At 43.1% G+C, this 25,881-nt stretch overlaps 1 protein-coding gene across 1 annotated transcript; it reads left to right on the top strand.

Annotated features, from left to right (window-relative positions):
* The first annotated feature begins 501 nt into the window (after positions 1-501).
* Positions 502-17,698, top strand: LOC126284581 (apolipophorin-3b-like). The gene is made up of 4 exons (XM_049983602.1): positions 502-628; positions 8,591-8,785; positions 10,599-10,745; positions 17,441-17,698. The coding sequence occupies exons 1-4, from the start codon at positions 584-586 to the stop codon at positions 17,591-17,593; spliced, it is 540 nt and encodes a 179-aa protein (XP_049839559.1). The 5' UTR covers positions 502-583; the 3' UTR covers positions 17,594-17,698.
* Positions 17,699-25,881: the final 8,183 nt, after the last annotated feature.

Here is a 25,881-nt window from a genome sequence, read left to right as displayed (position 1 = left end):
AACAATTACGAAAACTAGAGTCAACATCTCATGAGAATTTCAGATCATAGAACTCCCTAGACGAATTTGACTGCAAGCGGAACGGGAAAAGAAATATCGGAAGACATCGGAAATATTGGAACTATTTTGTTCGCAAGTTCGGAACAAGTAATAGCCCAATTTTCGAAAGGAAGATGATTATGATGATGATGATAATGATGATGATGATGATGATGATGATGATGTATATCTCTGTTCATGGCACAAATGATGTGGATGCTTGGAAAACCGTGGCATCCGGTGACTGACTGGGGTCTCGCAGCAATGAAACGCCGCCAGGCGAGCATATGGAAAAATGCGAAAGCAGACGCGGGGGTATCACGGAGACAGTGGGAGAGGACCGTGGAGGAGATCCGCCTTACCGTGACTCATTTCCCTCATCTGTCAGGCAGAGTGGGAGGTGGGAGGGAGAGAGGGAGTGGTGTGTCGGAGCAAAGTTCGGCGCCGACAGCCGTCTATATAGCGCGCGGGCGGCGCAGCCAGCTGCAACGCACTCAGCGCTCCCCACGACCACACGACCGCAGAAGCCGCCACCGCAAGCGCCATGAAGACTCTGCTGGCTGTCCTGATGTTGGCCGTCGCCTGCCAGGTGAGCTATCTGCTACACGTCTGCAGCGATTCCTAGAGTGTCGATAATACTGTGCAATATTGTTGACGATTCATAAATAAGACATAAGGTTCTACATCTACGTACGTACTCCGCAAGCCACTATATGTTGCGTGACGGAAGATACTATGTACCAATACTAGTTATTTTCTTTCCTATTCCACTTGCAAATAGAGCGAGGAAAAGCTACTGTCTATATGTCTCCGTACGAGCCCTAGTTTCTCTGATCTCATCATCGTGAAATGTACGCTGGCGGCAGTAGAATCGTTCTGCAGTCAGCCTCAAATCCTGGGTCCCCAAATTTTCTCAGTAGTGCTTCTCAAAAAGATAGTCACCTGCTCTCCAGGAATACCCATCTGTGTTCCCCAAGCGTCTCCGAAATACTTGCGTGTTGGTCGAAACTACTAATATGAAATGTAGCAGCCCGCCTCTGAATTGCTTCGACGTCTTACTTTAATCAGACTTAGAGCGGATCCCAAACATTGGAACAGTACTCAAGAACAGGTCACACTAGTGTCCTTTAAGTCGTCTCCTTTACAGATGAACCAAACTTTCCTAAGTTCTCCCAATAAATCGAAGTCGACCATTCGCCTTCCCCACTACAATACTTGCATCTCATTAAATTACATTTTGCTTTGCAACGCTACGCTTAGATATTTAATAGACGAGACTGTGTCACGCTGTACATTACTGCCGGCCGCTGTGGCCGAGCGATTCTAGGCGCTTCAGTCCGGAACCGCAGTACTGCTATGGTCGTAGATTCGAATCCTGCCTTGGGCATGGATGTGTGTGATGTCCTTATGTTTGTTAGGCTTAAGTAGCTCTAAATATAGGGGCTGATGACATCAGATGTTCATTCCCATAGTGCTTAGAGCCATTTGAACCATCTGTACACTGCTAATGCTGTAGTCGAACATTATGGGTTTGTTGTTCCTATTTATCCTCGTTAACTTACATTTTTCTACAATTATAGCTAACTGCCATTCAACACACCAACTACCAATTTTGTCTAAATCATCTTGTATCCTCCTAGCGTCACCCAACGACGCCTTCTCATACGCCACAGCTTCGTCAGCAAACAACCTCACAATGCTGCTTACCCTGTCCGACAGACCACTTATGTATATAGAAAATATCAGCGGCCCTAGCACAGTTCCCTGGGGCAGTCCTGACGATACCCGTGTCAAAAATGGTTCAAATGGCTCTGAGCACTATGGGACCTAACTTCTGAGGTCGTAAGTCCCCTAGAACTTAGAACTACTTAAACCTATGAACCTAAGGACAACATACACATCCATGCCCGAGGCAGGATTCGAACCTGCGACCGTAGGGGTCGCACGGTTCCAGACTTAAGTGCCTAGAACCGCTCGGCCACCCCGGCCGGCGATACCCTAGTCACTGACGAACACTCGTCGACCAGTACAACTTACTGAGTTCTGTTACTTAAGAAGTCTTACAGCCATCTTTGAATCACTCACATTCCTGGGAGCCCATTCCGTATCTTTGTAACTTCATGAACAGTCGGCAGTGTTGCACCGTATCAAACGCTTTACGGAAATCTAGGAATATGGAGACGGCCTGTTGCCTTTCATCCATGGTTCGCTGGATCTCATATAAGGCAAGGGCAATCTGACTTTCGCACGAGCGACGCTTTCTAAAATTGTGCTGATTTTTGAACAGTTGTCCCCCTCAAGGAAACTTACTGTATTTCTACTGAGAATATGTTGAAGTATTCTGATGGAAACCGATTGAAGATATTGGTCTGTAATTTTGCGGCTCCGTTCTTTTGCACAGTATATCAACGGATCTACTGAAATTAGATTTTTATTGCGCAGACTGGTTGTGCTGTATAGTCTCTGGCTAATTTTGAATATCTTCTCCAGCTCAGTTCCGTACATCAAACTGCTTACTGTGCGCGATTTTTTGTGTTGAGTGAACTTAATTGTGCAAATAGCGTCACGCTCTGTGGAACGCTCGTTCAGTTTATAATTACTGGAAGTCTATAGGAGTTTTCTAGCCTTATAGTGTTTAAAATCAAATGAGTACCGTAACGTCAGAAGAAACCGAACAATACTATTAGTTGTCGAAATATGGGAAAATATATCTGGAAACGGTGATGCTAAAATTAGCAAAGATGTTACTTTCATTGGATACTAATTATGAGAAGTGCAACAAAAAGCAGAAACGGTGTTGGCGAGCAGCCACTTTTGATGTCTAGAACTTTTTGCAAGACCCAGAAACCCCTTCTCATCCAAATATAACTACATTGTCAGCACTAAATATGTAAATTCACCTTTCCTTGTCATTAAGTAACGTTTCAAGCTTTCTGTAATAACTGTACACTTTCCCATGGCAGTTAAGCTTGTCTGCGGAGATACTGCAATTACGAAATTCAGGTCTTCAAAAATTTCTTGCTACCAAATAATGTAAGTTAAGTGAGAGGTACTGAGAACAGGAATAGCGTCACGCAAATGAGCGTGCTTTTTCTTAATTATTAGTGTAACCATTTGCAAATGTATATCAAATGAAGGAGTATCCATTCTCCGAATTTTCAGTTAGTGATTTGGTGCGCATCTTCTCAAGTCCCTTTTAGTGACCGGAGCCGCTACTTCTCAGTCAAGCAGCTGTTCAGTTGGTCTCACAGAGGTTGAGTGAAACCCGCTTGCCAACAGCGCTCGGCAAACCGGTAGGGACACCCATCCAGGTACTAGCCTAGACCGACAGAGCTTAACTTGGGTGATGTGTAGGAAACTGTGTCATCGCTGCGGCAAGATCGTTGACCAGTAAGACACACACCTTTTTAAATATTAATTAACAAAGCTTTCTTCGTAGGAGCGGAATTCAAGCAGGTTGTTATCACAAGGGGACTTAAAATAGTTACACAAAACAACGGCAAGCTAGGCTACTTCTATTGAAGACTATACTACACTTCGAAGTGGCACAAATATTTTACTATGTGTTTCACATGGTAACCAAGGTTGCGTAACCAACGATCGAGACGTTCTACCAATCGTACCCTCTCTTAGTGATAGAATCGCTGTGTGAACGTCCTTAGAGTTGGAAAATATGTGACTGCTCCGTATAAGCTCCTCGATTGCCTTGAAATTGTCTCCTGTCGTTTATGCCGATAGCTTTCCTTCCCGATCACCGTCAGCCACGCCTGTGCGGCCTTAGTCAGTTCGTTGGTAGCATTTCACTACAGATTGTCGCAACATTGCATTTGACCATATACCACCAGGATTTCATGGCGAGGCTGTGTACAGTGCAGACGTTTTACCGCAAGACTAGCACTCACCCGAGACTTTGGAATGGGGCTCTTGACAAAATATGCTTACATGCTTTCGATATATACCGGCGATAATTTTCTGCTCGATATGTCGATACCGATACCGATACCGATATCGATATTTTTATTTAATTTTATATTATTCTTTTTCGCAATTTTCGCTAAATATTTGAAATTGTAGAACAAAATTTTATTACCACTGTATGAAGGAGTCCTACTACTTTTTGAGCCTTCATCATGTCCAGTACTCTTTGATAGTGTTCTGATATGAAGAAATAGTACACCAGTTGCGTTAAAAATCAATTTTTAACGCAACTAGTGTGGTATTTCTTCACATCGGCATTCTTCAAAAAAGGTGCTGAGAATGACGAACAAAAATCTAAATAATATGACTGGTTTTTACGGAGAATGGAGACATGTGAGGGGAAACGCTGACGTAATCGGAGTTCGGCGTTATCAATAGAAACTGCAACGTTTAACTTCACCACGCAATTTTGACACCACAAGTACTACTCCGCTGGCGTTTACGGAAATCAAGAAACAGCAACTTGAAGCGTCCCGGAAAAATCCGATATATAACGAAACCGAACGTTGGACCCATCGGACACCTTTTACTATGCCACTTACATACAGTTACCGTTATTAAACAAATGGTTCAAATGGCTCTGAACTATGCGACTTAGCATCTGATGTCATCAGTCCCATAGAACTTAGAACTACCTAAACCTAACTAACCTAAGGACATTACACACATCCATGCCCAAGGCAGGATTCGAACCTGCAACCGTAGTAGCAGCGCGGTTCCGGACTGAAGTGCATAGAACCGCTAAACCACAGCGGCCGGCTACCGTTGCTCAAAAAGTGGTTTTCGCCAAGCGTGAACGTGCATCGTTTCCCTTTCAGTTCTTGCTCTAAGGGGGATAAGCAGGCTGCTAGCTTCTTGATGTACAGAATATCTTTAAAAAAAAATCAATACTGCACATTAATATACACCTCTGGCAGTATATTCACGATGTTTAGCCGACATTTTTATAGGCCGTACGTCGATATCTTTTATTTTCAAAATATCGTAACTTCCTTTCGATAGTGACATTTTTTAAATATCGATATATCGGATGCCCTATATTTTTAAAAACATCAACTGTGCAACTTCGGATCCAGAGCGAGTGAAGACGCACCACGTTGCTACTCAGTAACGTATTCCCTTAACAGAAGCTATCGGAGGCGGCCCTCAACTTGGCGGATGTTGGCCAAGTGTCCACACAGACGGCCGATAGCGGGTGAACTCTGACCTCGCGATAACCGATACCAGGATGACCTCGCGCCGGCTCAAGATCAAGGCGCGACCGGCACCGCTGTTATGTCACGAGCGAAAGCAGACCCACTGCTGCTGCGATATGGCTGGCTTCTCGCATTCCTGACGACGTATGCCCTTACGACTGCGACACTTACGGCCTTTCCTCGGCGCTTCACCCCCACGAAAAAGAAATTTGCAGTTGGTTGTAGCTCCATTACTGCCGTAAATCTGAAATCCACTCATTGTAGATCAAGATAAATTTAGTTATTGTTTTTTCTGACTCTCCGCGTTTGCGCTAAGGAAACCTGTTTCCGATTTATCATCTTTTCCTCAGACTGCTCACTGATCTCCTCACATTTTTATGAAGGAAGGCTTACTTTGAGACTGGCAGAACTTGTTCCCTCCATTCAGTTTTGTCCTATGCAGCGTTTTCTATTAATGTTTGGCACCCCTTTCTGCCCTTATGCAATTGTTGCCGATTTGATTTCCTCTGCTGCAACCCTTGACAGATCTGAATAATTTCATTCTTGTTGTTTCCTACTGCCTAAGATATTTCATGCTTCGAGACCAAAATTCTTCCTCCTACAACAAGAGGAAATGTCTTACTGTAATGGTTCAAATGGCTCTGAGCACTATGGGACTTAACATCTGTGATCATCAGTCCCCTATAACATAGAACTACTTAAACCTAACTAACCTAAGGACATCACACACATCCATGCCCGAGGCAGGATTCGAACCTGCGACCGTAGCGGTCACTCGGTTCCAGACTGAAGCGCCTAGAACCGCACAGCCACACCGGCCGGCGTCTTACTTTATAAAATAACATTTGCGTCTCTTTCGCCACTTTCCTTTTGAGAGTTTTTACAAACATCCCCTGCATTCTTTGACAGACGTTTTATTTTTTATCGTTATATCCCTTAATGCATAATTCTGTGGCAGAACATGTGAGTAACCAACTACCAACCCAAAGGTCCGGAATTCGATGCCCCGTTGGCACTACAATTTTAAAAACTATAAATCCTCTGGTAACTGGTCGGACGAGTAAGTTCAAGGATCAAAGGATGGTAAAGGCACACCACCACAAATACATAAAGTAAAGCAATCTTACCTTATTTACAGTTATTATTTAAGTTTAACAGTGTAGTAACAATAAAAAACAATTACTTCCAATATTAAGATAATAGCTTCCAAAACTGAAAAACGAAATCCAATGCTATCGGAGTTACTATAAGGTTCCTTGAGTTCAGTCGTCAATGATGTAAAGAAAAAATTAATTAGAAAATGAAAATAGGATATTTTCGGGATTTATGTATAACACATCTACCTGTGCCCCAATCAGTGTCAAAATTAACTGGAAAATCAACACTACTTTCTCCAAGCAACTGTCAAACTCAAATATTTTACTTCTGCATACATATTCACCATACGGCGCATATCCGAGGATAGTTTGTACTACTACAAGTCATTCCCCTTCCTGCCCGCCTTGTAAATGGAACGAGCTCAGAACAATTGTCTATATGCGTCCGTGCAAAGCCCGATTTTTCTTATCTTGTCTTCGCTGAATGTTTGTGGGTGTAGCATGGTTCTGCAGTCTGTCGCAAATGACCGTTGTCTAAACTTTCTCGAAAGTATTTCACGAAAAAAAAGCCTTCCTCCACCCGTATTTTGAGTTCACATTGTGTTTTCCTAATATTCGAGTGTTGATTGAACCTAGCGGTAACAATTCTAGAAGCGTGCCTTTAACTTGCTTGGAAGTCTTCCTTTAATTCGACCTGCTGTAGATCCCAGACACTTGAGGAATTCAAGAATAGATCACACAAGTGTTCTGTATGCGGTCCCCTTTATAGATGAGCTACACTTTCCTGTAAGTCTCCAACAACATCGAAGTGCACCACTCGTGTTCCCTATAACCGATCTTACGTGCTCGTTCCGTTTCAAGTTGCTTTTCACAACGACATGCCTGGATATTTCACCGACGTGACCGTGTCAAACAGCACACCACCTGTACTGTATTCGAACGTTATAGGATTGTTTTTCGCACTTGGTATGCCCCCTAAAACTCGAAAAGTATTGCAGAGGCTTTCCAATTGTATAGGAATAGCACCTCAACATCCAATGAAACGGGGTATCCTGCTTGAAACCCAGGCACAGATGTTTTAGACTTGAAAAGTTCCCGTGGAACCATAGAGTTTTATTTGATTGTGTGCGATCAACGGATCCGTGCTGTTACTCAAGTTGAGGCAAAAATTTGTTATTCCTCAATTCGCTTCAGCACCTGCTCATGAATTATTCGATCTATCCGTCTAATTTTCAACATTCTTTTGTGGCACAACATCTCAAAAGGTTTAATTCTCTTCTTGTCTGAGCTTCTTATTGTTCACGTTTCACTTTCGTACAAGCCTCAACTCCATACAAAGATCTCTCCAACACATTTATACCCGATGTTAAAAAATTCCTCTTTTTCAGAAACGAGTTTTTTCTACTATCATTCTGCATTTTCTATCCTCTCTGCTTCGGTCAACCTCAGTTATTTTGCTGCCTAAAAAGCAAAACTGATCTACTGTTTTTAGTGTGTCATTTCCTTATGTAATTGTATCAGCATCGCCTGATGTAATTTGACTAAATTGCATTGCCCTTTTGTTTACGTTTGTCGATATTTGTTTTATAAACTCTTTTCAGGACACAGTCTTCCAAGTTATTGGCCGTCTTTGACAGAATTAGAATGTCATCAGCAAAAGTCATTGTTTTTATTTCCCCTCCCTGAAATGCAATTCCCTTTCCTAATTGGTCTTTGGTTTTTAGTGCTTGCTCAATGTACGGATTGAATTACACAGGGGATAGACTACAATCATATCACTCCCTTCTCAACTACTGCTTCTCTTTCATTTCCGTCGACTGTTATGACAGCAGAGTGGCTTCTATACAAGTCGTAGATAACATTTCATTCACTGTATTTTACTCTTGCTACCTTCAGCATGTAAAAGAATGCATTCCAGCTAGTATGGTCTAAAGCTTTCTCTAAATTAACAACAGCTATAAACAGAGGTTTGCTTTTCTTCGGTTCAGCTTCTAAGATAAGTCGAATCCTGCCTCGGGTATGGGTGTGTATGATGTCCTTAGGTTAGTTAGGTTTAAGTATTTCTAAGTTCTAGGGGACTTATGACCTAAGATGTTGAGTCCCATAGTGCTCAGAGCCATTTGAACCATTTTTTAAGATAAGTCGTAGGATTAGTATGGTCTCCCGAGTTCATACATACAGCCACAATAATTGTTGTTTTGACTTAACGCACCAAGTCACACTGCGCGGCAACATAAGAATTCTTTCCGCTCTTTGACCGCTCATATCACCTGTCCACAGGCGCGACCAGATGCTGGCCAGGTGAACATCGCAGAGACGGTGCAGCAACTGAACCACACGATCGTCAACGCCGCCCATGAGCTCCGGGAGACACTGGGCCTGCCAACGCAGGACGAGGCCCTCAACCTGCTCACCGAGCAGGCTAATGCCTTCAAGACCAAGATCGCCGAGGTCACCTCCACACTCAAGCAGGAGGTGAGTGACGCTCGCCGTCATGGTACACTAAGGGAGGGAGATGTCCACAGAAAACTAACGTTGTTCTCCAGTGCAACCCAAGAGCCAAGGGATAAATTTTAAGCAGACAGGAGATGACTCAAGTTTCGCATTGTGCTTTGTGTGACATCGTGATGAACAGAGTCTCCCACGTAAAGTGAACTTCCTAGGTGCTTTGTGTACTGTAACTTGGTTCTCGACAAGATCATTTCATTTTCCACTATCATTCCCAAAGCTAGTTTATTGCACCCTTTGTTGGTCGACAAGTATGTAGTGTCCTTCCAGTAGTACCAGCCACTTGAATGATTACAACCTCCCAGATAACTAAAGGCAAAAAAAAAAATCAGATTTACAGTGTTGGAATAAAAGTATAGGAAGAAAAACTGTGTATCACTTACTGTAATTAATGTATCACTTAAATTAACCGCACCTTGCACGTTATTTACAATTTTTGGTCGAGTTTAAGGGCCAAGAATGAATCATGAGATGAGTTTGGTTACTCTGTAAGATCTATTCTTGCCAAGGATTATGGGACCATTTTGGCTGATCAAGTAAATCGCACGGTACAATGTTTGTCCCCCAATGATAACGCTGTGTTCCAAGACGATAGGGTCTTGTTCACACAGCTCGCATCGTCCAGGGGTGGTTTCTTGAGCACCAGGATCTCCCCTGGCCACAACAGACAGCAGATCTCAATATTTTTGAGATTTTTCGGTCAACTTTGGAGAAAAGAGTGTGTGATCGTTATCCACCTCCACCACAGTTAGCTGAGCTTGTCACTATTTCGCAGGAAGGGTAGTATACGACTCACTTAAAAACCATAAAAGACCTGTATTTATTCATTCCGAGGCCACTGGTTGCTGGTTTGAATGCCAGAGTTTTTTCGACAGCGTATTTTGGAGGGTAATGTGTTTTTGTGTTTGCATAATTATGCCCACAACTCTGTATGAATAACCCTCTAGACAGCGGACGAAACAGAGAGCTGGCCTTTAATTGCACCTCGTACTATTTGTCAGCAGCTCACAGCATCTGATGTCCTCATAACTGCTCACAATAAAATCAGTCTTAAGAGGACAAGCAATGCAGCAGATGTTTTGACTGCCTGTGCTCCAGGGACTCGTAAGGTTTGGCAGGTATTGAGAAACGAACGTTGGCGGGTGATGTTGCTATAACTGCCCTGTTGAAGGGTTTATGAAGAGGGATTACTGGCTGCCTTATTGGCAGGTATAGTATGCAAGGCAGGCGTAAAACTGCATTATTTTCACTCTTCGATGTCAAATAATACTATATTGTAGACCACCTCTGTTCACTATCGAAACATTGAAAAATTTGCAAATGAATAGTTCTACGTTTGTTTAGACTGTGTACAAACAACCACGAAAATATTACTGGTACTTATTGGCAGGTATAATAGGCAAAGCAGGCGTTAAACTGCATTATTTTTACTCTTCTGTGTCAAATAATACTATATTGTAAACCACCTCTGTTCACAATCGGAACATTGAAAAAATTGCAAACGAATAGTTCTACGTTTGTTTAGACTGTGTACAAACAACTACGAAAACATTACTGGAACATCAGTTTCGTTTGAATTACTGTTGTCTGTGAAGTGTTCAGTCCATCGTTAAGAAAAACATTATGACACTGTACTAAATTCAGATATCCTTTGACAACATCACATTAAGTGGTAGAGTCTGATTAAACTTTTTTGACTGGTTTCCTACGTCTCACATTACGAATTTATGTATCCACCAAACACTGTGCATTTCTTTTAGAAGGCTTTTGTCTTTCGCAGGCCGAGAAGCACCAGGGCACCGTGTCGGAACAGCTGAACGCCTTTGCGCGAAACCTGAACAACAGCATCCACGACGCCGCCACGTCCCTCAACCTGGAAGAACAGCTCAACTCTCTCCAGTCGGCACTCAACAACGTTGGACACCAGGTGAGTTGCCGGCCTCTCTGCAAGTATTTATACTCAAGAATGTGACCCACCGGTCACAGCAATCGTCATCCTGATCTAGGTGTTCTGTCGTTACATTGGAGAGCTTCAGAAAAATCCCTCGAGGATCTGTTATGCCCTACGAAAGGTCAAAAGACACAGTGCATGACGTCATGATACACTCCAAAGAGATACTGTGGTCCATTTGAGCAAATTAAATGTCTATAGTTTTACCAAAATTCTAGCGTCCTCCGGCTACTACACACTCTGACTCTGCCGTAGGGCCCATGTCTACCACCTATGGCAATACTGATGCCAGACTACCCAGCGTGTTTCATACACTACTTTTGAAAATTCCTGTCAGTCGTCCTGAGGCAACTATACTATTCGTCATTGGTGGTGATGGTTTGAGTGGACTATCCGGAGATAGGTTTGTTTCTGTCTCGCCATGGGAAGTGTATGTAATGAACGTGCTGAGTTAAATATGAGAAACAGTCCAAGAAAGGCTCATTTCACATTTATAACAGAAAAATGTATTGGTCGCACGGAGCTGGTGGGAATGGTATGGAGTTCTAAGGATGGAAAATGGAGGCAGAGCTATTCATTGTCTTTCTTTGTCATGTTCTATTGACAGTTGGTACGCCACTTCAATAAATATCTGTCTGTTGCTACATTAGTTTCGATCAGTGAAATAACCCACTCCTGCAATATGAGATACACACATTTCATCCGTTTCAGAATTCTGAAGCATTTCTAGAAATTATTGCCTGTGGTTCTATAAAACCACAGATTTAGCATTGCCATTTGCGATGGGAAATACTGTAAATTTAGAAGAAAATTCCATTTGTCTATATAAGAAATGAAAAAATTTCATCAAATCTCCAATGTCAAGAAAACGTCCTCTCCAGAAGTTGGCAACTACTCGCTCCCAACTGGATGTAAACAACGCAGCATGCAGTCATAAAGACACACATCCTGTTGGCAAGGCTGCATACTAAGGTATCAATCTGGAAAGGCGAATTCTGTCTTGGTTCCAGTCCCATGGTGCTAAGGTTAATTCTGGGAGGTTTCTAACAGTTACCTAATAGAATGTTGAAGCTGGAATGAATTTTACACAAAAAACCTCAAAAAGTGTTGGTTACAAAATACGTTACTTGACCTTCAGTCACGTCAGTCGTTAATGAGAAAACAAGGCATGCAAATAACGCAGGAAATACATTAACATGATCAGATGAGAATTTTTGGGGGAAAATGCGAATGTATGGGCTATCAGGGACATGAGAGATCACAAAAAAAAACAGTATTTTTTTAATGTCTGTAGAGCACTTGTCCGCAAAAGGCATAGGTTTTAGGTTCGAATTCCGGTCAGGGCCATAGTTTTGATCTGTCAGGAAGTTTCAAAGCTGAACAAGTTTTTTTAAGTTTATATTCTGTTTCTCTACTTTGAGTTTTGTTCGATTGTACCTTTTTAACTTATATTTGTTGATATCCAAGAGATTATATTTTTAGATTTCAGACTTTTAAATTTCAGTGTCAGCCTAATATTATTGTTATGTGAACAAAAATATATCCTGGGATTATTTTCTACCTTTATTTCCCAACTGGTTAATACAGCGGATTTGATCATAATCATTTTCTTCTGGATCGGCACCACAGCCTGGATAAATATGCAGACAGACATTATTCGACCAGGCTGAATTTGAAAATGTTTTACTGTGCCCTACTAGTTTCCGGCATGGCACATTTTCTGACGCATCTGTAGCAACAGATGCGGATACGTCGTCCTCGTTGCTACCGATGGAGCTTAAACAATGGGCCATGTCGGAAACTAGTAGTACGGAATAAAGCATTTTATTTACAGTCCGGTGGAAGACTGTCTTTCTTCAGATGTAATTTAGACCATTAACAGAAATAACGGCTATGACCATAATCATACGAATAACGTAGGAAGATGTACTTTGCATACCACAATCAAATATGCTTACTTGATAGGTATCAGCGTCATCTATCTGCACAGAACTATTTAGTGGACATCTGTCACCCCTTCGAGATACTATAAGTTTAGTATATTCCTTGTTATAGGAAGGCGTAGTGAAAAATAATGTCTCCGAATTTTTATGTGAAAATTCTTAAAGTATTTTAAATAACAGGAAATGTTATTAACATTTTACATCTTTGTTCTACATACTTATTTCTAAACATAAGCGCTCTGGCGACGAACAGGTTTCTCCCAACTAGAGACCAGTTTCTGTAGACTATCTGTCTTTTTTGACAAAGCCACAACCTCACCTCTGCTTCCACTGCTTTCATCAGTATCAAAGTGAAGCTCTCTAAAATGTTCTTTGAGTTTTGGAAACAGATGAAAATTGAATGGGGCCAAGTCTGGGATGTATTGAGGACGATCGACGGCAGTGGACCCAAGGCGTCGGATTGTTGAAGCGCTCGTGTGTCGTCTGAAGGATAGGATGCCCCATATATGGACGAACTTTTCGAATGCGAAACTCGAGTACGGCACATTGTTTTACGTAAGTAATGGGAATGCCGCGAGTGTATTCGCTCTCCTTTCTGAGCGAGTCGAGTCCACCTGAATCTGACAGCAAAATCAGGAGAATAGTGGGTTGCGGCGGAAACTCAGGAGTCGAATCTACGGGCACACGAAGACGGCGAGTTCGGAGATGACGACAGAGAACTCGCTGGCTAGTTTTAAGTGAATATACGGAGCTCATTTTTGATCTCTCGTTACACGGTACAGCTAGGACAGAGGACTGCAAATACGTAGACATCAAGAAATAAGATGTATTTTACTTGAAAACGAAAAGAGTTTTCACATAAGAAATTCGGACGCATTATTTTTCAGCACGTTCTCATACAGGGCGAGACAAATAAAAGAGGCCCAGAGAAAATGAGTTCCAGGGTACAAAGAAACACAGCACAGGAAACGAAATACAGTACTAACCTGACATAGTTGATGCTGAAAGTGAGCACCATTCATCTTTTGGCACTTTTGGGCCCTGATCAGCAAGTTGCTGAAGGCGGTAGGATACTGGACTGCTGTAATTGCTGCAATCTCATCCGGAATGTTCTGCTGGAGTTCTTGAATACTACACTGGCAGATAAGGTGAACCTAGTGGCCAGCTAGGGCCGCAGAAAGCTAACCTCTGCTAACAACTGTCAGGCGTGAAGACGGTGTAAATTTGCTCCAAGATTCGGTTGGCTGTATGGGCAGTTGCCCCATCCTGTTGGAAATCACTGTAGGTCTTTTCCTCCTCCGTTAATGCTTGCACAAACGCTTTCAACCTGTTGGCAATGTAACGCGCCGAAGTCAGCGTCTGATAAAAGAAAATTCGTCCAATAATGCAGCGTGCACACGCTGCACACCAAACCGCAAGCTGCTGATCACGCAATGGTGTTTCGTGGAATTAAATGCGGATTCCATGCTACCTGGAACCTGTGATTCTGTGACTTGAGATGACCACTCAGGTGAAACCAGACTTCGTCAAACATAAATAACAGAGCCATGCCCGAGGCATTCATTGCTGTCTCAGTGAACAGCCACCCACGAAACTGAAGGTGCTGAGTGGCATCTACTGCTTTTAATGCATGAACAACAGACACCCAGTAGGGTTGCATGTGCAGATCCAGGTGGAGTATTCGCCCGCATGTTGATGTTGTGCAAAGCACGCACACACCAAATCAGTCTCACATGGGAATACGCACAGCAAAATGTTGTTGTGGTCTTCAGTCCTAAGATTGGTTTGATGCAGCTCTCCATGCTACTCTATCCTGTGCAAGCTTCTTCATCTCCCAGTACCTACTGCAACCTACGTCCTTCTGAATCTGTTTAGTGTATTCATCTCTTGGCCTTCCTCTATGTTTTTTACCCTCCACACTGCCCTCCAATACTAAATTGCTGATCCCTAGATGCCTCAGAATATGTCCTACCAAGCGATCCCTTCTTCTAGTCAAGTTGTGCCACGAATTTCTCTTCTCCCCAATTCCGTTCAATACCTCCACATTAGTTATGTGATCTACCATCAAATCTTCGGCATTTTTCTGTAGCACCACATTTCGAAAGCTTCTATTCTCTTCTTGTCCAAACTATTTATCGCCCATGTTTCACTTCCATACATGGCTACACTCCATACAAATACTTTCAGAAACGACTTCCTGATACATAAATCTATACTCGATGTTAACAAATTTTTCTTCTTCAGAAACGCTTTCCTTCCCATTGCCAGTCTACATTTTATATCCTCTCTACTTCGACCATCATCAGTAATTTTGCTCCCCAAATAGCAAAACTCCTTTACTACTTTAAGTACCTCATTTCCTAATCTAATTCCCTCAGCATCACCCGATTCGACTACATTCCATTATCCTCGTTTTGCTTTTGTTGATGTTCATCTTATAACCTTCTTTCAAGACACTGTCCATTCCGTTCAGCTGCTCTTCCAGGTCCTTTGCTGTCTCTGACAGAATTACAATGTCATCGGCGAACCTCAAAGTTTTTATTTCTTCTCCTGGGATTTTAATTCCTACTCCGAATTTTTCTTTTGTTTCCTTTAATGCTTGCTCAATATACAGATTGAATAACATCGGGGATAGGCTACAACCCTGTCTCACTCCTTTGCCAAGCACTGATTCCCTTTCATGCCCCTCACTCTTATGACTGCCATTTGGTTTCTGTACAAATTGTAAAGAAAGCAAATTGTGTGAGTGTGAAATCTTATGGGACTTAACTGCTAATGTCATCAGTTCCTATGCTTACACACTACTTAAGCTAAATTATTCTAAGGACAAACACACACACTCTTGCCCGAGGTATGACTCAAACCTCCGCCGGGATCAGCTGCACAGTCCATGACTGTAGCGCCCAAGACCGCTCGGCTAATCCCGTGCGACAAGTAACCAAATGGCAGTTACAATCGCCTTGATATGGCCGTCTCTTGCGACAGGCGTCGGGTTGATTAGTAGATTCTGAAGCAGTTTCTGGTGTACTGCAGCCACATTTTCTGATGTGCGGCACGTTTCGGAATGTTGTTTGACTTGTTCAAAACATATCCTGTCTGACGCCATGGCACTCATTTCACACCATTAATCTTCTCAGCAAACAACTGACCTCACCGTTTCCACGACTTTGTTGTCATGCAACTTTCCACAATGAAGACCCGCTGCTCCAATGTGAGTACCGTACTACTCCACTCACACTGACACAGTCCGCACTACATTCTGAAACGGTGTGAATCATATGGTGGGCGTACAAGCGTTGTGAGCGTGGTGGGATGTGGTTATACGTCCAAGCGTATCCTCTAATTCAGGCCACTATTATTTGCAAAATCTGACATAATTTCTGAAGGGATATCGCAATTACTGGTTATACAATGTTACTGATAATCCATCTTGATCCCAAAAATGTTTTAACCTTGACAACTACAGATCTTAACTAAGTATTTTTAGAGATAGAAGCAAATTTGAAAAATCTACTTAATATAGTATGCGCATATGTAATGTAACAAATGTACCAGACACCAATTGTCCTTAAGAGTTTTATAATTCATATAAATGACGTGCATTCTGCCAACCAGTTTAATGTGACGCAGCATGTGAAGATTGCAGTGAGTGAATGGGTTACTCCTGTAACCGAAGTTGCAGGTACGTTCTGGTACATTTGATGATCGGATAGGACGAAACAGGTTTGCATTTGTGAAATAGTTAATTAGTCTGGTGTGCGTACTGTAAGACCTTCGGTACACACACCATCAAATTATTTGACTTGTCGCTCTAACGAAGTAGTCGAGTGTCAGCAATATGTCTCGTGGTCTTATCGTGGCGTGTTTATCTTCTGCTGTTAAGTGAGACGATAGAAATGCCACTTGCACGCTTAGAGTAGCAGATTGACGGTGACCAACTTGAAACGGAACTTAATTTTCACACACATTTATTAAAATAATAACAAGCATAAAAATTACTTAACTTGGTTCTGTATGCTATTTACAATTGACAATCTGAAGTTCCTTTGGTCTCGGTACGTTAATCTTATTCTCACATATCTCTGATACTTGACAAAGTGTCTATACATTGATCTTCATGGCTATGTACAGGAATACGATAATCCTCTTAGGTGCAGACTGAAACTTGACTGTAGACTGGTACAGACTAATGCAGACTGGTACAGACGGGTGCAGATAAATGCAGACTGACTAATCGGAGGTCTGTACATTCCTTATAATACCTCGTGCATTCATGTATCACTGCGCGAGTGTGATTCACGAGGAGAAAAGGTTCTACGTTAGCAGCAATCTTATTGGCTGCGCTACATATTAATACGCGGATCGGCGGAAGCAGAATTTGGTCCGTCTCTATGACAGCGCCATCTCGTAGTGCGGAGACGGACGAGCGCTGCGCCAGCGCTGTTGTGCTTAGCGGGGTGCGCTCTGTTGGGATAGTTGTGTACACGCTGACTACGCGGGACTATGTACACAACAATTAGTATCACCGTCATTTCAGATCTGAAGATGGTTCTAGAGGAACCGAAACCAGTCATGTGAATAAACATTTTTGCAATCAAGACGGATTATAAATAACTCGTATTTATTTATTGGGAGACGACACGTCCTGAAACCTGGCGGATCAGGTATACCGATAATGGCAGTTTTAGGATGTTGCCCCCTGGTGACACGCCTCTTGTGTGCTTGCAGTGGCAGGACATCGCGAGCAAGACGCAGGCGGCGGCGCAGGACGCGTGGGGTCCGGTGCAGTCGGCGCTGCAGGAGGCCGCCGAGAAGACGAAGCAGGCAGCGGCCAACCTGCAGAACTCCATCCAGTCTGCCGTCCAGAAGCCTGCCAACTGAGCCACGCTGCCTTCTGCCCCCTCTACCACCTTCCTCTCTGCCTGTCTTAGCCAATAAATTACATGTACAGTTTATCGTAAAATACAACTTTTTCCTCTCTATTTACTTACTCGTTTTATTGCAACGGACGCCTGCCTCAGTGGCACATGGCACGCCCAACAAAAAGTTAACCACCACCAGGAGACGTTGCGGCGGCGCGTTTCCTTCCGTCACTTTACGACGAACCTGCACCTACCTGTGAACATTGTCTCAGCATATCATCAGTAGGGAGACCGAGCGAAACCTGCTGTACTTCGACGTGAACCAGGTTGCAATTTGAAACGTCCCCTTAGAAAACTTAATGTATTACTGTGCTGATAAAACTCTTACGTTATTTGATTTTCAAACAGCTGAGCAGAACTGAACGTACTCAGACATTTCACTCTTTACCTATTCTGATCAACACTAAACTGACACACAATATTTTTAGCGCAACACAATCTGACTTTCAATAATCCCTACAAAAGAATGGCCCTGACTAACATTAACCTATACCTTTCACTCACTTCACCTATACCTTACCTCACAAAAATCTGCGTAACTCGAACTACTGCAATACAGCGAGCGCCACTACTGTCAGCTGAGTAAAAGATTCAAACTACTGAAGGCACTAACTACTGATAGGCATAGTTAGCAAATGAAAGATTTTTATATACAACAAACAATGTATTTACCTTAATAGTGTTCAAAAGTCATAATATATATAACAGTTCATGGCATCCATTCTTACAAATGTACTGTTTCTGATGGACACACGTGCAGATCATCCGCTCTCAAAAATTCCGCCATCTCACTTCCCAACATCCAACACTGCTGGCGGCTCACCTCCAACTGCGTAACGCTACGCGCTGTTAACATCCAGCTGACCAACACTACAATGGCAGACAAGAATGCAAACTAGCCACAAACTGCACACAGCACAGTCAGTGATTTTCATATAGCGCGCTACGTGGCGTTGGCGTTACCAATATAAGAACCTAAAGAGCCTACTTACAAATTAAAGTCACTAATCTACGTTCCGGGGGAAAGTTTTCACACGAAATGAAAGGTTGGAAATTTTGTCCTCAATTAACATATTCTGAAACTTAGGTGAACAAGTATCACTGCCCAGCCTGTGCTAGTCTTAACACAGTCACTCATAATCCCTTTCACTCACTTTAGCAAGTTTATGGTGCTGCATTTCCCGAAAACGTAATAGTTACAAAAATACGGATGGTTTTTGATTGAGAATGCTCGACAAATATTAAGTCTGTCGGTACAAAATGCAGTCACAGTTTTTAGCCACCGACCTGCTCAATACGCCACGCAGAATATATGTCTTTTCTCGTCACAAAATTCACTTAAAAATTCCGAAATTTCTACACACACATCGAAATAATTATGCCGTCACTTTTCAACACTTTTGATGTATGAAACACTGGTAGATCCGGCAACTTATCATTTCCATCGGAACTACTACTACACATGTCCGATCTGTTTCATTGGTAGGCTTCGACTCTTCCCTAGAATACTCTAAGTCTTCTCTACCAGCAGAGAAAGGCGCGCGAAGAATATTGCTTTACCATTGGTCAGTTTACTCAACAGCCAATAGCAAAACAACATTCTCCCGCGTCAGTCCGCGCTTTTCATCAATAACCAATCGCAAAATAGTAAATCTAATGACTACACCTTTTACCGACGTAATTATCTAATATGCTTAAGTTTTGTTTATGCATAAAGTTATTTAATATTGTTATTTATACCTGAATTAACTTTCCCTTTACCATAAACGTACTTTACAAATCTATTCTACAAAAATCCCCTTTGTCCATATCCATACTTCTTCGAAATGTTCCCACACTAAATCCCACTATGTAACTCGTTAAACAATTATCTTCATATTAACCTTAAACCACGCTCACGCATCATTCATATTGCTAAAACACATTTATAACATTTTACATACACAAAAAAACATAACAACACTTTATGAAAATACTAGAAGAGTTTATGAAAAACCTTCTATTACTTTAGTGCACTCTAATTGGCACAATACTGTCCCCTATCGGCTGATACATAAACTACGTGCGCGTCCAGTCTCGCGTCACCATCTGTCACTATCCAGCTCTGAGACGCATCTCCCACTTAACCTCCTCCAAGGTAGGATAGGTATACGGCGCTACGTCTCAACGTCACGCTAATACCTTGAGACACCGTATGATCTGCCCGCTGTGTTTTAATTTCTGGTAGCATGGAGTGAGCTACGGTAAACTAGTGATGTTGATCTGCGTCTCTGGTGAAAAAAAACTGGCAAAAATGGGCCTTTAATACACACTGAGGTGACAAAAGCCATTGGTATACCTCCCACTGTCGTGTCGGACCTCCTTTTGCCAGGCGTAGTGCAGTAACTCGACGTGGCATGGACTCAAAAAGTCGTTGGAAGTCCGCTGCAGAAATACTGAGCCAAACTGTCACTATATCCGTCCATGAATGCGAGTGTATTGCCGGTTCAGGTTCTGTGCACGAATTGACATCTGGATTATTTCCCATAAATGTTCAATATGTCTTATTTCGAACGATCTGGGTGCCGAAACCATTCGCTAGAACAGCCTAGCATGTTCTGCAAACCAATCAAGAAGGTTCAAATATGTATGAATTCCTACGGGACCAAACTGCTGCGTTCATCGGTTCCTAGAGTGACGCACCACTTAAACTAACTTATGCTAAGAACAACACACACGCCCATGCCCGAGGGAGGACTCGTACCTCCGGCGGGAGGGGCCGCGTAATCAGTGTCATGGTGCCTCTAACCGCGCGATCTCTCCGCGATGCTTCAAACCAATCGCGAACAGTTATGACCCGGTGACATTGCTCATTGTCCATAAAAATTCCATCGTTGTTTGGGAACGTGAATGGCTGCAAATGGTCTCCAACATAACCAATTCCAGTCAATGATCGGTTCGGCCCACAGGATTATTGAGCCACGGCCAGCTTGCACTGTGCCTTCTTGACAATTTGGGTCCATGGCTTCGTAGGGTCTGCGCCGCAATCGAACCCTACCATCAGCTATTACCAACTGAAATGAGGACTCAGCTGACAAGGCCATGGTTTTCCAGTCGTTTGGCGCCCAACCGATATGGTCACGAGCCTAGGAGAGGCGCTGCAGTCGATGTGTTGTTAACAGATGTATTCGCAGTGTCGCCTGTCTGTTAGCACCGACAACTCTATGCAAACTCGGCTTCTCTCTGTCGTTAAGTGAAGGCCCTCGGGCACTGCGTTGCTTGTGGTGAGAGGCAATGTCTGAATATTGGTATTCTCGGCACACTCTTGACCCTGAACATCGTTGAATACTGAATTCTCAAACGACGTCCCATTCGTCTAGCTCTAGCTGCCATTCCGCGTTCAAAGCCTGTTATTTCCCGTCGTGCGGCCATAATCACGTCGGCACTTTTTCATATGAATCACCTGAGTACAAATGACAGCTCCGCTAAAGCACTGGCCTTTTATATCTTGTGTACACTATCACATGACTTTTGTCGCCTCAGTGTATTTAACTACCAATCCCTATTGCTATTTATCACATCCATTGGTGATGGTGTCGCAACTCATAAGTGCAATGGGCACACTGTGGTTAATTAAAATAAGAGCAATTTCTGCCTGAAAATAAGTAAAACAATTTCTTAACCCTGACACAACGGAAAAAAGTCGCACAGTACGGCTTCATGGAAACGAACGCAATGTTAAGCAGTACCTCATATAATTTTCATAATCTTTTGGCAGATGCATCTGAATATGCCCTGGGAAGCTTGAAGTAAAACAGACAGTTTAAACATCTGGATTTATTATAGTTACTCGTACATGAAGGAAGTTACATTGCGTAACAAACAATGTTTTTAAAAATGCTACTGTCCCTTACGAAATGCAAACTTGACGAAGTGATCAGCATGGGGGCTGGTGGGGGGGGGGGGGGGGGGGGGGACGGGCACAAACTATACTTTCTTTATATACGCAAACTCTACACACTTTTCAGAAACATTTCGCATTATGATAAAAGCTGCGTTACTGGCCCACTTAAAATCATCCATATTGCAAAGTTTTAACATTATTTGAACTGACAATACTCTCTACAACTACAAAAATGACTTCAAGAAAAGGTTCAACTTCAATTAACTTCAAGACCAAATGCTTTATAACACCATTTGTGAAGCAAGTGATTTTCACTGACAATTTTTGTACTGCTGAACATTAAAACAACGATATTTGTAAAATGGAAGCAAACCGAAACACGTTGGAGATCTCTCCCTTTATATCACTGAAATTAATAATCTAACTACTCACATCTATATATATTTTCATTCAGAACTATGCATTGTTAGATAACACAGATGATTATCATTTTTTCACACACAGGGTGCTCGGATATTGGTCATTATGAGGAGAGGACCCTTATGGGTACCATGAAAGGAAACAGTTCATGGTTAGAACACAAAGTTTAGTACTAGTTGCATTATTATTGCAAATTAATTCACACAGATACATACTGATATACAGTTATAAAGTCTCGAATCTGATGATGTGGTGGTGCAATAGTGGCGGCGAGCACGTGGCGGCTGCCTGATCTCTCCTTTGGCAGTAATATGCTCTATTTAGTTCTTCTTGGCGACGTAAATATCATTTTTACAGCCATTCCCAATGCGAGAGCAGCATTTTACAACCACAATTAGATACTGTATGCCTCGATCGGCACCTGCGCTGTTGACTTGTTGGTTGCTGGCTACTGACTGCTACTGTGCTCTCTCACCTGTCACCCAGACTGAGCGTCAATTCCATCTTCTGGTGCGCGCCAACTCACTTCGGTTGTGGAGGAGAAGTACCATGTCTTTTTCATTGTACATTGCAAGTTCCTAAGTATGAACCAGTTTTTACATTATTATTTCCTTTACATAAACAAACATATGTTAGAAAGTTTCGTTACTTAAATACACAGTTACAATTCTACAAAACATATTTCGTAAAACTCTACTTTCTTACAGTAAATCAATGGCATTAAGCATTAATGAGAAAACACTTTACAACTCACATCATCAATTACACTCAAGAACTACTCCCTATCGACCATGCTGTTACAAAGTCCCATAAACACAAGTACACATGTATGAACGTACACTATCTACAATATGCAAACAATGAAATGCAGAACATATTATTAAATGTTTCTCTGGAATGTGTATTGAATAATAATCTAAAGTAATTTACTTTCAGATTACCAGTAGACTTTACATGATAAAATAATTCTATCACAACGTAATGCAACTGGTAAATTTGTGGCCCTTTATAACTAAATTGAATCGCAACGTACCTTTTCAAGAAGAAGCAATTTTCTGATAATCTTCGTTAAGGAAATAAATTAATTTTCTCTTTAATATTGTGACGCTAAGGTAACTTTATGATTTGTCCCAAGAACCTATGCCCGCATCTCGTGGTCGTGCGGTAGCGTTCTCGCTTCCCACGCCCGGGTTCCCGGGTTCGGTTCCCGGCGGGGTCTGTGATTTTCTCTGCCTCGTGATGGCTGGGTGTTGTGTGCTGTCTTTAGGTTAGTTAGGTTTAAGTAGTTCTAAGTTCTAGGGGACTGATTACCATAGATGTTAAGTCCCATAGTGCTCAGAGCCATTTGAACTCAAGAACCTATCACATACAATACAGCTTGGGTCAATAACCCTAAATATACGAAAGTAAATTAACTACGTTGATACAAGAACACACAATAAATACTGACCCATGTGATATACAATAATAAATGACAGAGTACTTTGCCTGGAGATGACGTTGCGAAGCACTACGTTGGTGCCATTGGAAATTGTGTAGTTTCAACATCAACGGCTACAACGCTCAACATGGCGCTTCCTCTAATTAACAATAGCCATGGAGCACTGTTTACATATACCGCCACCCGTTGCCATTAGTCTTTCCGTAAGTAAACACTATGTCGGCAAGCTCCATTGTGTACAACACTGTATCACACCCACTACAAGGTGAGTCAGCAAGTGAATCTGACACATTACCAGTGACTATGGCAGGAGAGTGCGCTGGGACATGATGTATGAGGAACAGTGTCACCCTCTAGGAAGCAAGCGGGCATACTGTAACTGTGGCTGCATGGTACAGCGCGTATTAGAGCGCAGTCTTTCTAGCAATGTATGATTAAATAAATGGTCTCTAGCATGGAAACCACGCATTTCCGGACGTAAGTTCATTAGACCAGTTTTGTTCCGTATCCTCTCATCCATCAATCCCTAGAGTTTGTACACGGTGGAAAAAGTCACACTGTATAGCGCCAGCTTGAAGGCCGCTGGCTTACAGGGTGTCCAAACCTTTAGCGTCGAAATTTTTCAGAAGTGTGAAAGACGAGTAGGATTTAACGGTCCGTTGATGATGTAGTCATTAGACACAACTTTGAAATACAGAAAGGTCGTGATGCACAATTCTGTATTAAGCGTTACGCGTTTCAAAATTTCACATCAGAATGAAGCTGTGGAACGAAGTGTATAAGAAAATCAACGATAGCAAATATGTACATAAGGACGGAGCTAGGTATTCCAATATACGGGAATTTCAATTAGTGTCGTACTTACATTAAAATAAAACTTTACTACAAATCTCACGAAAGAGAGTACATAGACTGAGTACATTACAAATCTCGTCTTATGTAGGTAAATTTGACAGAGCCGTTGTCTATTCGAATAGGTCCCGTGCCAAACTGAATGTGGCGATTAAGCTGTCAAAGAGGTAAACTAAGGCCAGTAGGTTACGCGAGCGTTAGTTATAGAAAAAAAGTCAAAGAGTAACTTTACAACCTCCTATAGGCTGGGATTAAGTATACACTCCTGGAAATGGAAAAAAGAACACATTGACACCGGTGTGTCAGACCCACCATACTTGCTCCGGACACTGCGAGAGGGCTGTACAAGCAATGATCACACGCACGGCACAGCGGACACACCAGGAACCGCGGTGTTGGCCGTCGAATGGCGCTAGCTGCGCAGCATTTGTGCACCGCCGCCGTCAGTGTCAGCCAGTTTGCCGTGGCATACGGAGTTCCATCGCAGTCTTTAACACTGGTAGCATGCCGCGACAGCGTGGCCGTGAACCGTATGTGTAGTTGACGGACTTTGAGCGAGGGCGTATAGTGGGCATGCGGGAGGCCGGGTGGACGTACCGCAGAATTGCTCAACACGTGGGGAGTGAGGTCTCCACAGTACATCGATGTTGTCGCCAGTGGTCGGCGGAAGGTGCACGTGCCCGTCGACCTGGGACCGGACCGCAGCGACGCACGGATGCACGCCAAGACCGTAGGATCCTACACAGTGCCGTAGGGGACCGCACCGCCACTTCCCAGCAAATTAGGGACACTGTTGCCCCTGGGGTATCGGCGAGGACCATTCGCAACCGTCTCCATGAAGCTGGGCTACGGTCCCGCACACCGTTAAGCCGTCTTCCGCTCACGCCCCAACATCGTGCAGCCCGCCTCCAGTGGTGTCGCGACAGGCGTGAATGGAGGGACGAATGGAGACGTGTCGTCTTCAGCGATGAGAGTCGCTTTTGCCTTGGTGCCAATGATGGTCGTATGCGTGTTTGGCGCCGTGCAGGTGTGCGCCACATTCAAGACTGCATACTACCGAGGCACACAGGGCCAACACCCGGCATCATGGTGTGGGGAGCGATCTCCTACACTGGCCGTACACCTCTGGTGATCGTCGAGGGGACACTGAATAGTGCACGGTACATCCAAACCGTCATCGAACCAATCGTTCTACCATTCCTAGACCGGCAAGGGAACTTGCTGTTCCAACAGGACAATCCACGTCCGCATGTATCCCGTGCCACCCAACGTGCTCTAGAAGGTGTAAGTCAACTACCCTGGCCAGCAAGATCTCCGGATCTGTCCCCCATTGGGCATGTTTGGGACTGGATGAAGCGTCGTCTCACGCGGTCTGCACGTCCAGCACGAACGCTGGTCCAACTGAGGCGCCAGGTAGAAATGGCATGGCAAGCCGTTCCACAGGACTACATCCAGCATCTCTACGATCGTCTCCATGGGAGAATAGCAGCCTGCATTGCTGCGAAAGGTGGATATACACTGTACTAGTGCCGACATTGTGCATGCTCTGTTGCCTGTGTCTATGTGCCTGTGGTTCTGTCAGTGTGGTCATGTGATGTATCTGACCCCAGGAATGTGTCAATAAAGTTTCCCCTTCCTGGGACAATGAATT

The sequence above is a fragment of the Schistocerca gregaria genome, chromosome 8, assembly GCF_023897955.1.
Source record: "Schistocerca gregaria isolate iqSchGreg1 chromosome 8, iqSchGreg1.2, whole genome shotgun sequence".
NCBI classification, from domain to species: Eukaryota; Metazoa; Arthropoda; class Insecta; order Orthoptera; family Acrididae; genus Schistocerca; species Schistocerca gregaria.
The sequence above is the reverse complement of the archived record's forward strand: the minus strand, read 5'-3'. Positions and strand labels throughout refer to the sequence as shown.

Coding starts and splice junctions, on each gene's coding strand:
- LOC126284581 (XM_049983602.1), top strand. CDS start 584: ATGAAGACTCTGCTGGCTGTCCTGATGTTGGCCGTCGCCTGCCAG. Junction 8,786..10,598: donor CCTCCACACTCAAGCAGGAG/GTGAGTGACGCT, acceptor TGTCTTTCGCAG/GCCGAGAAGCACCAGGGCAC. Junction 10,746..17,440: donor TCAACAACGTTGGACACCAG/GTGAGTTGCCGG, acceptor GTGTGCTTGCAG/TGGCAGGACATCGCGAGCAA.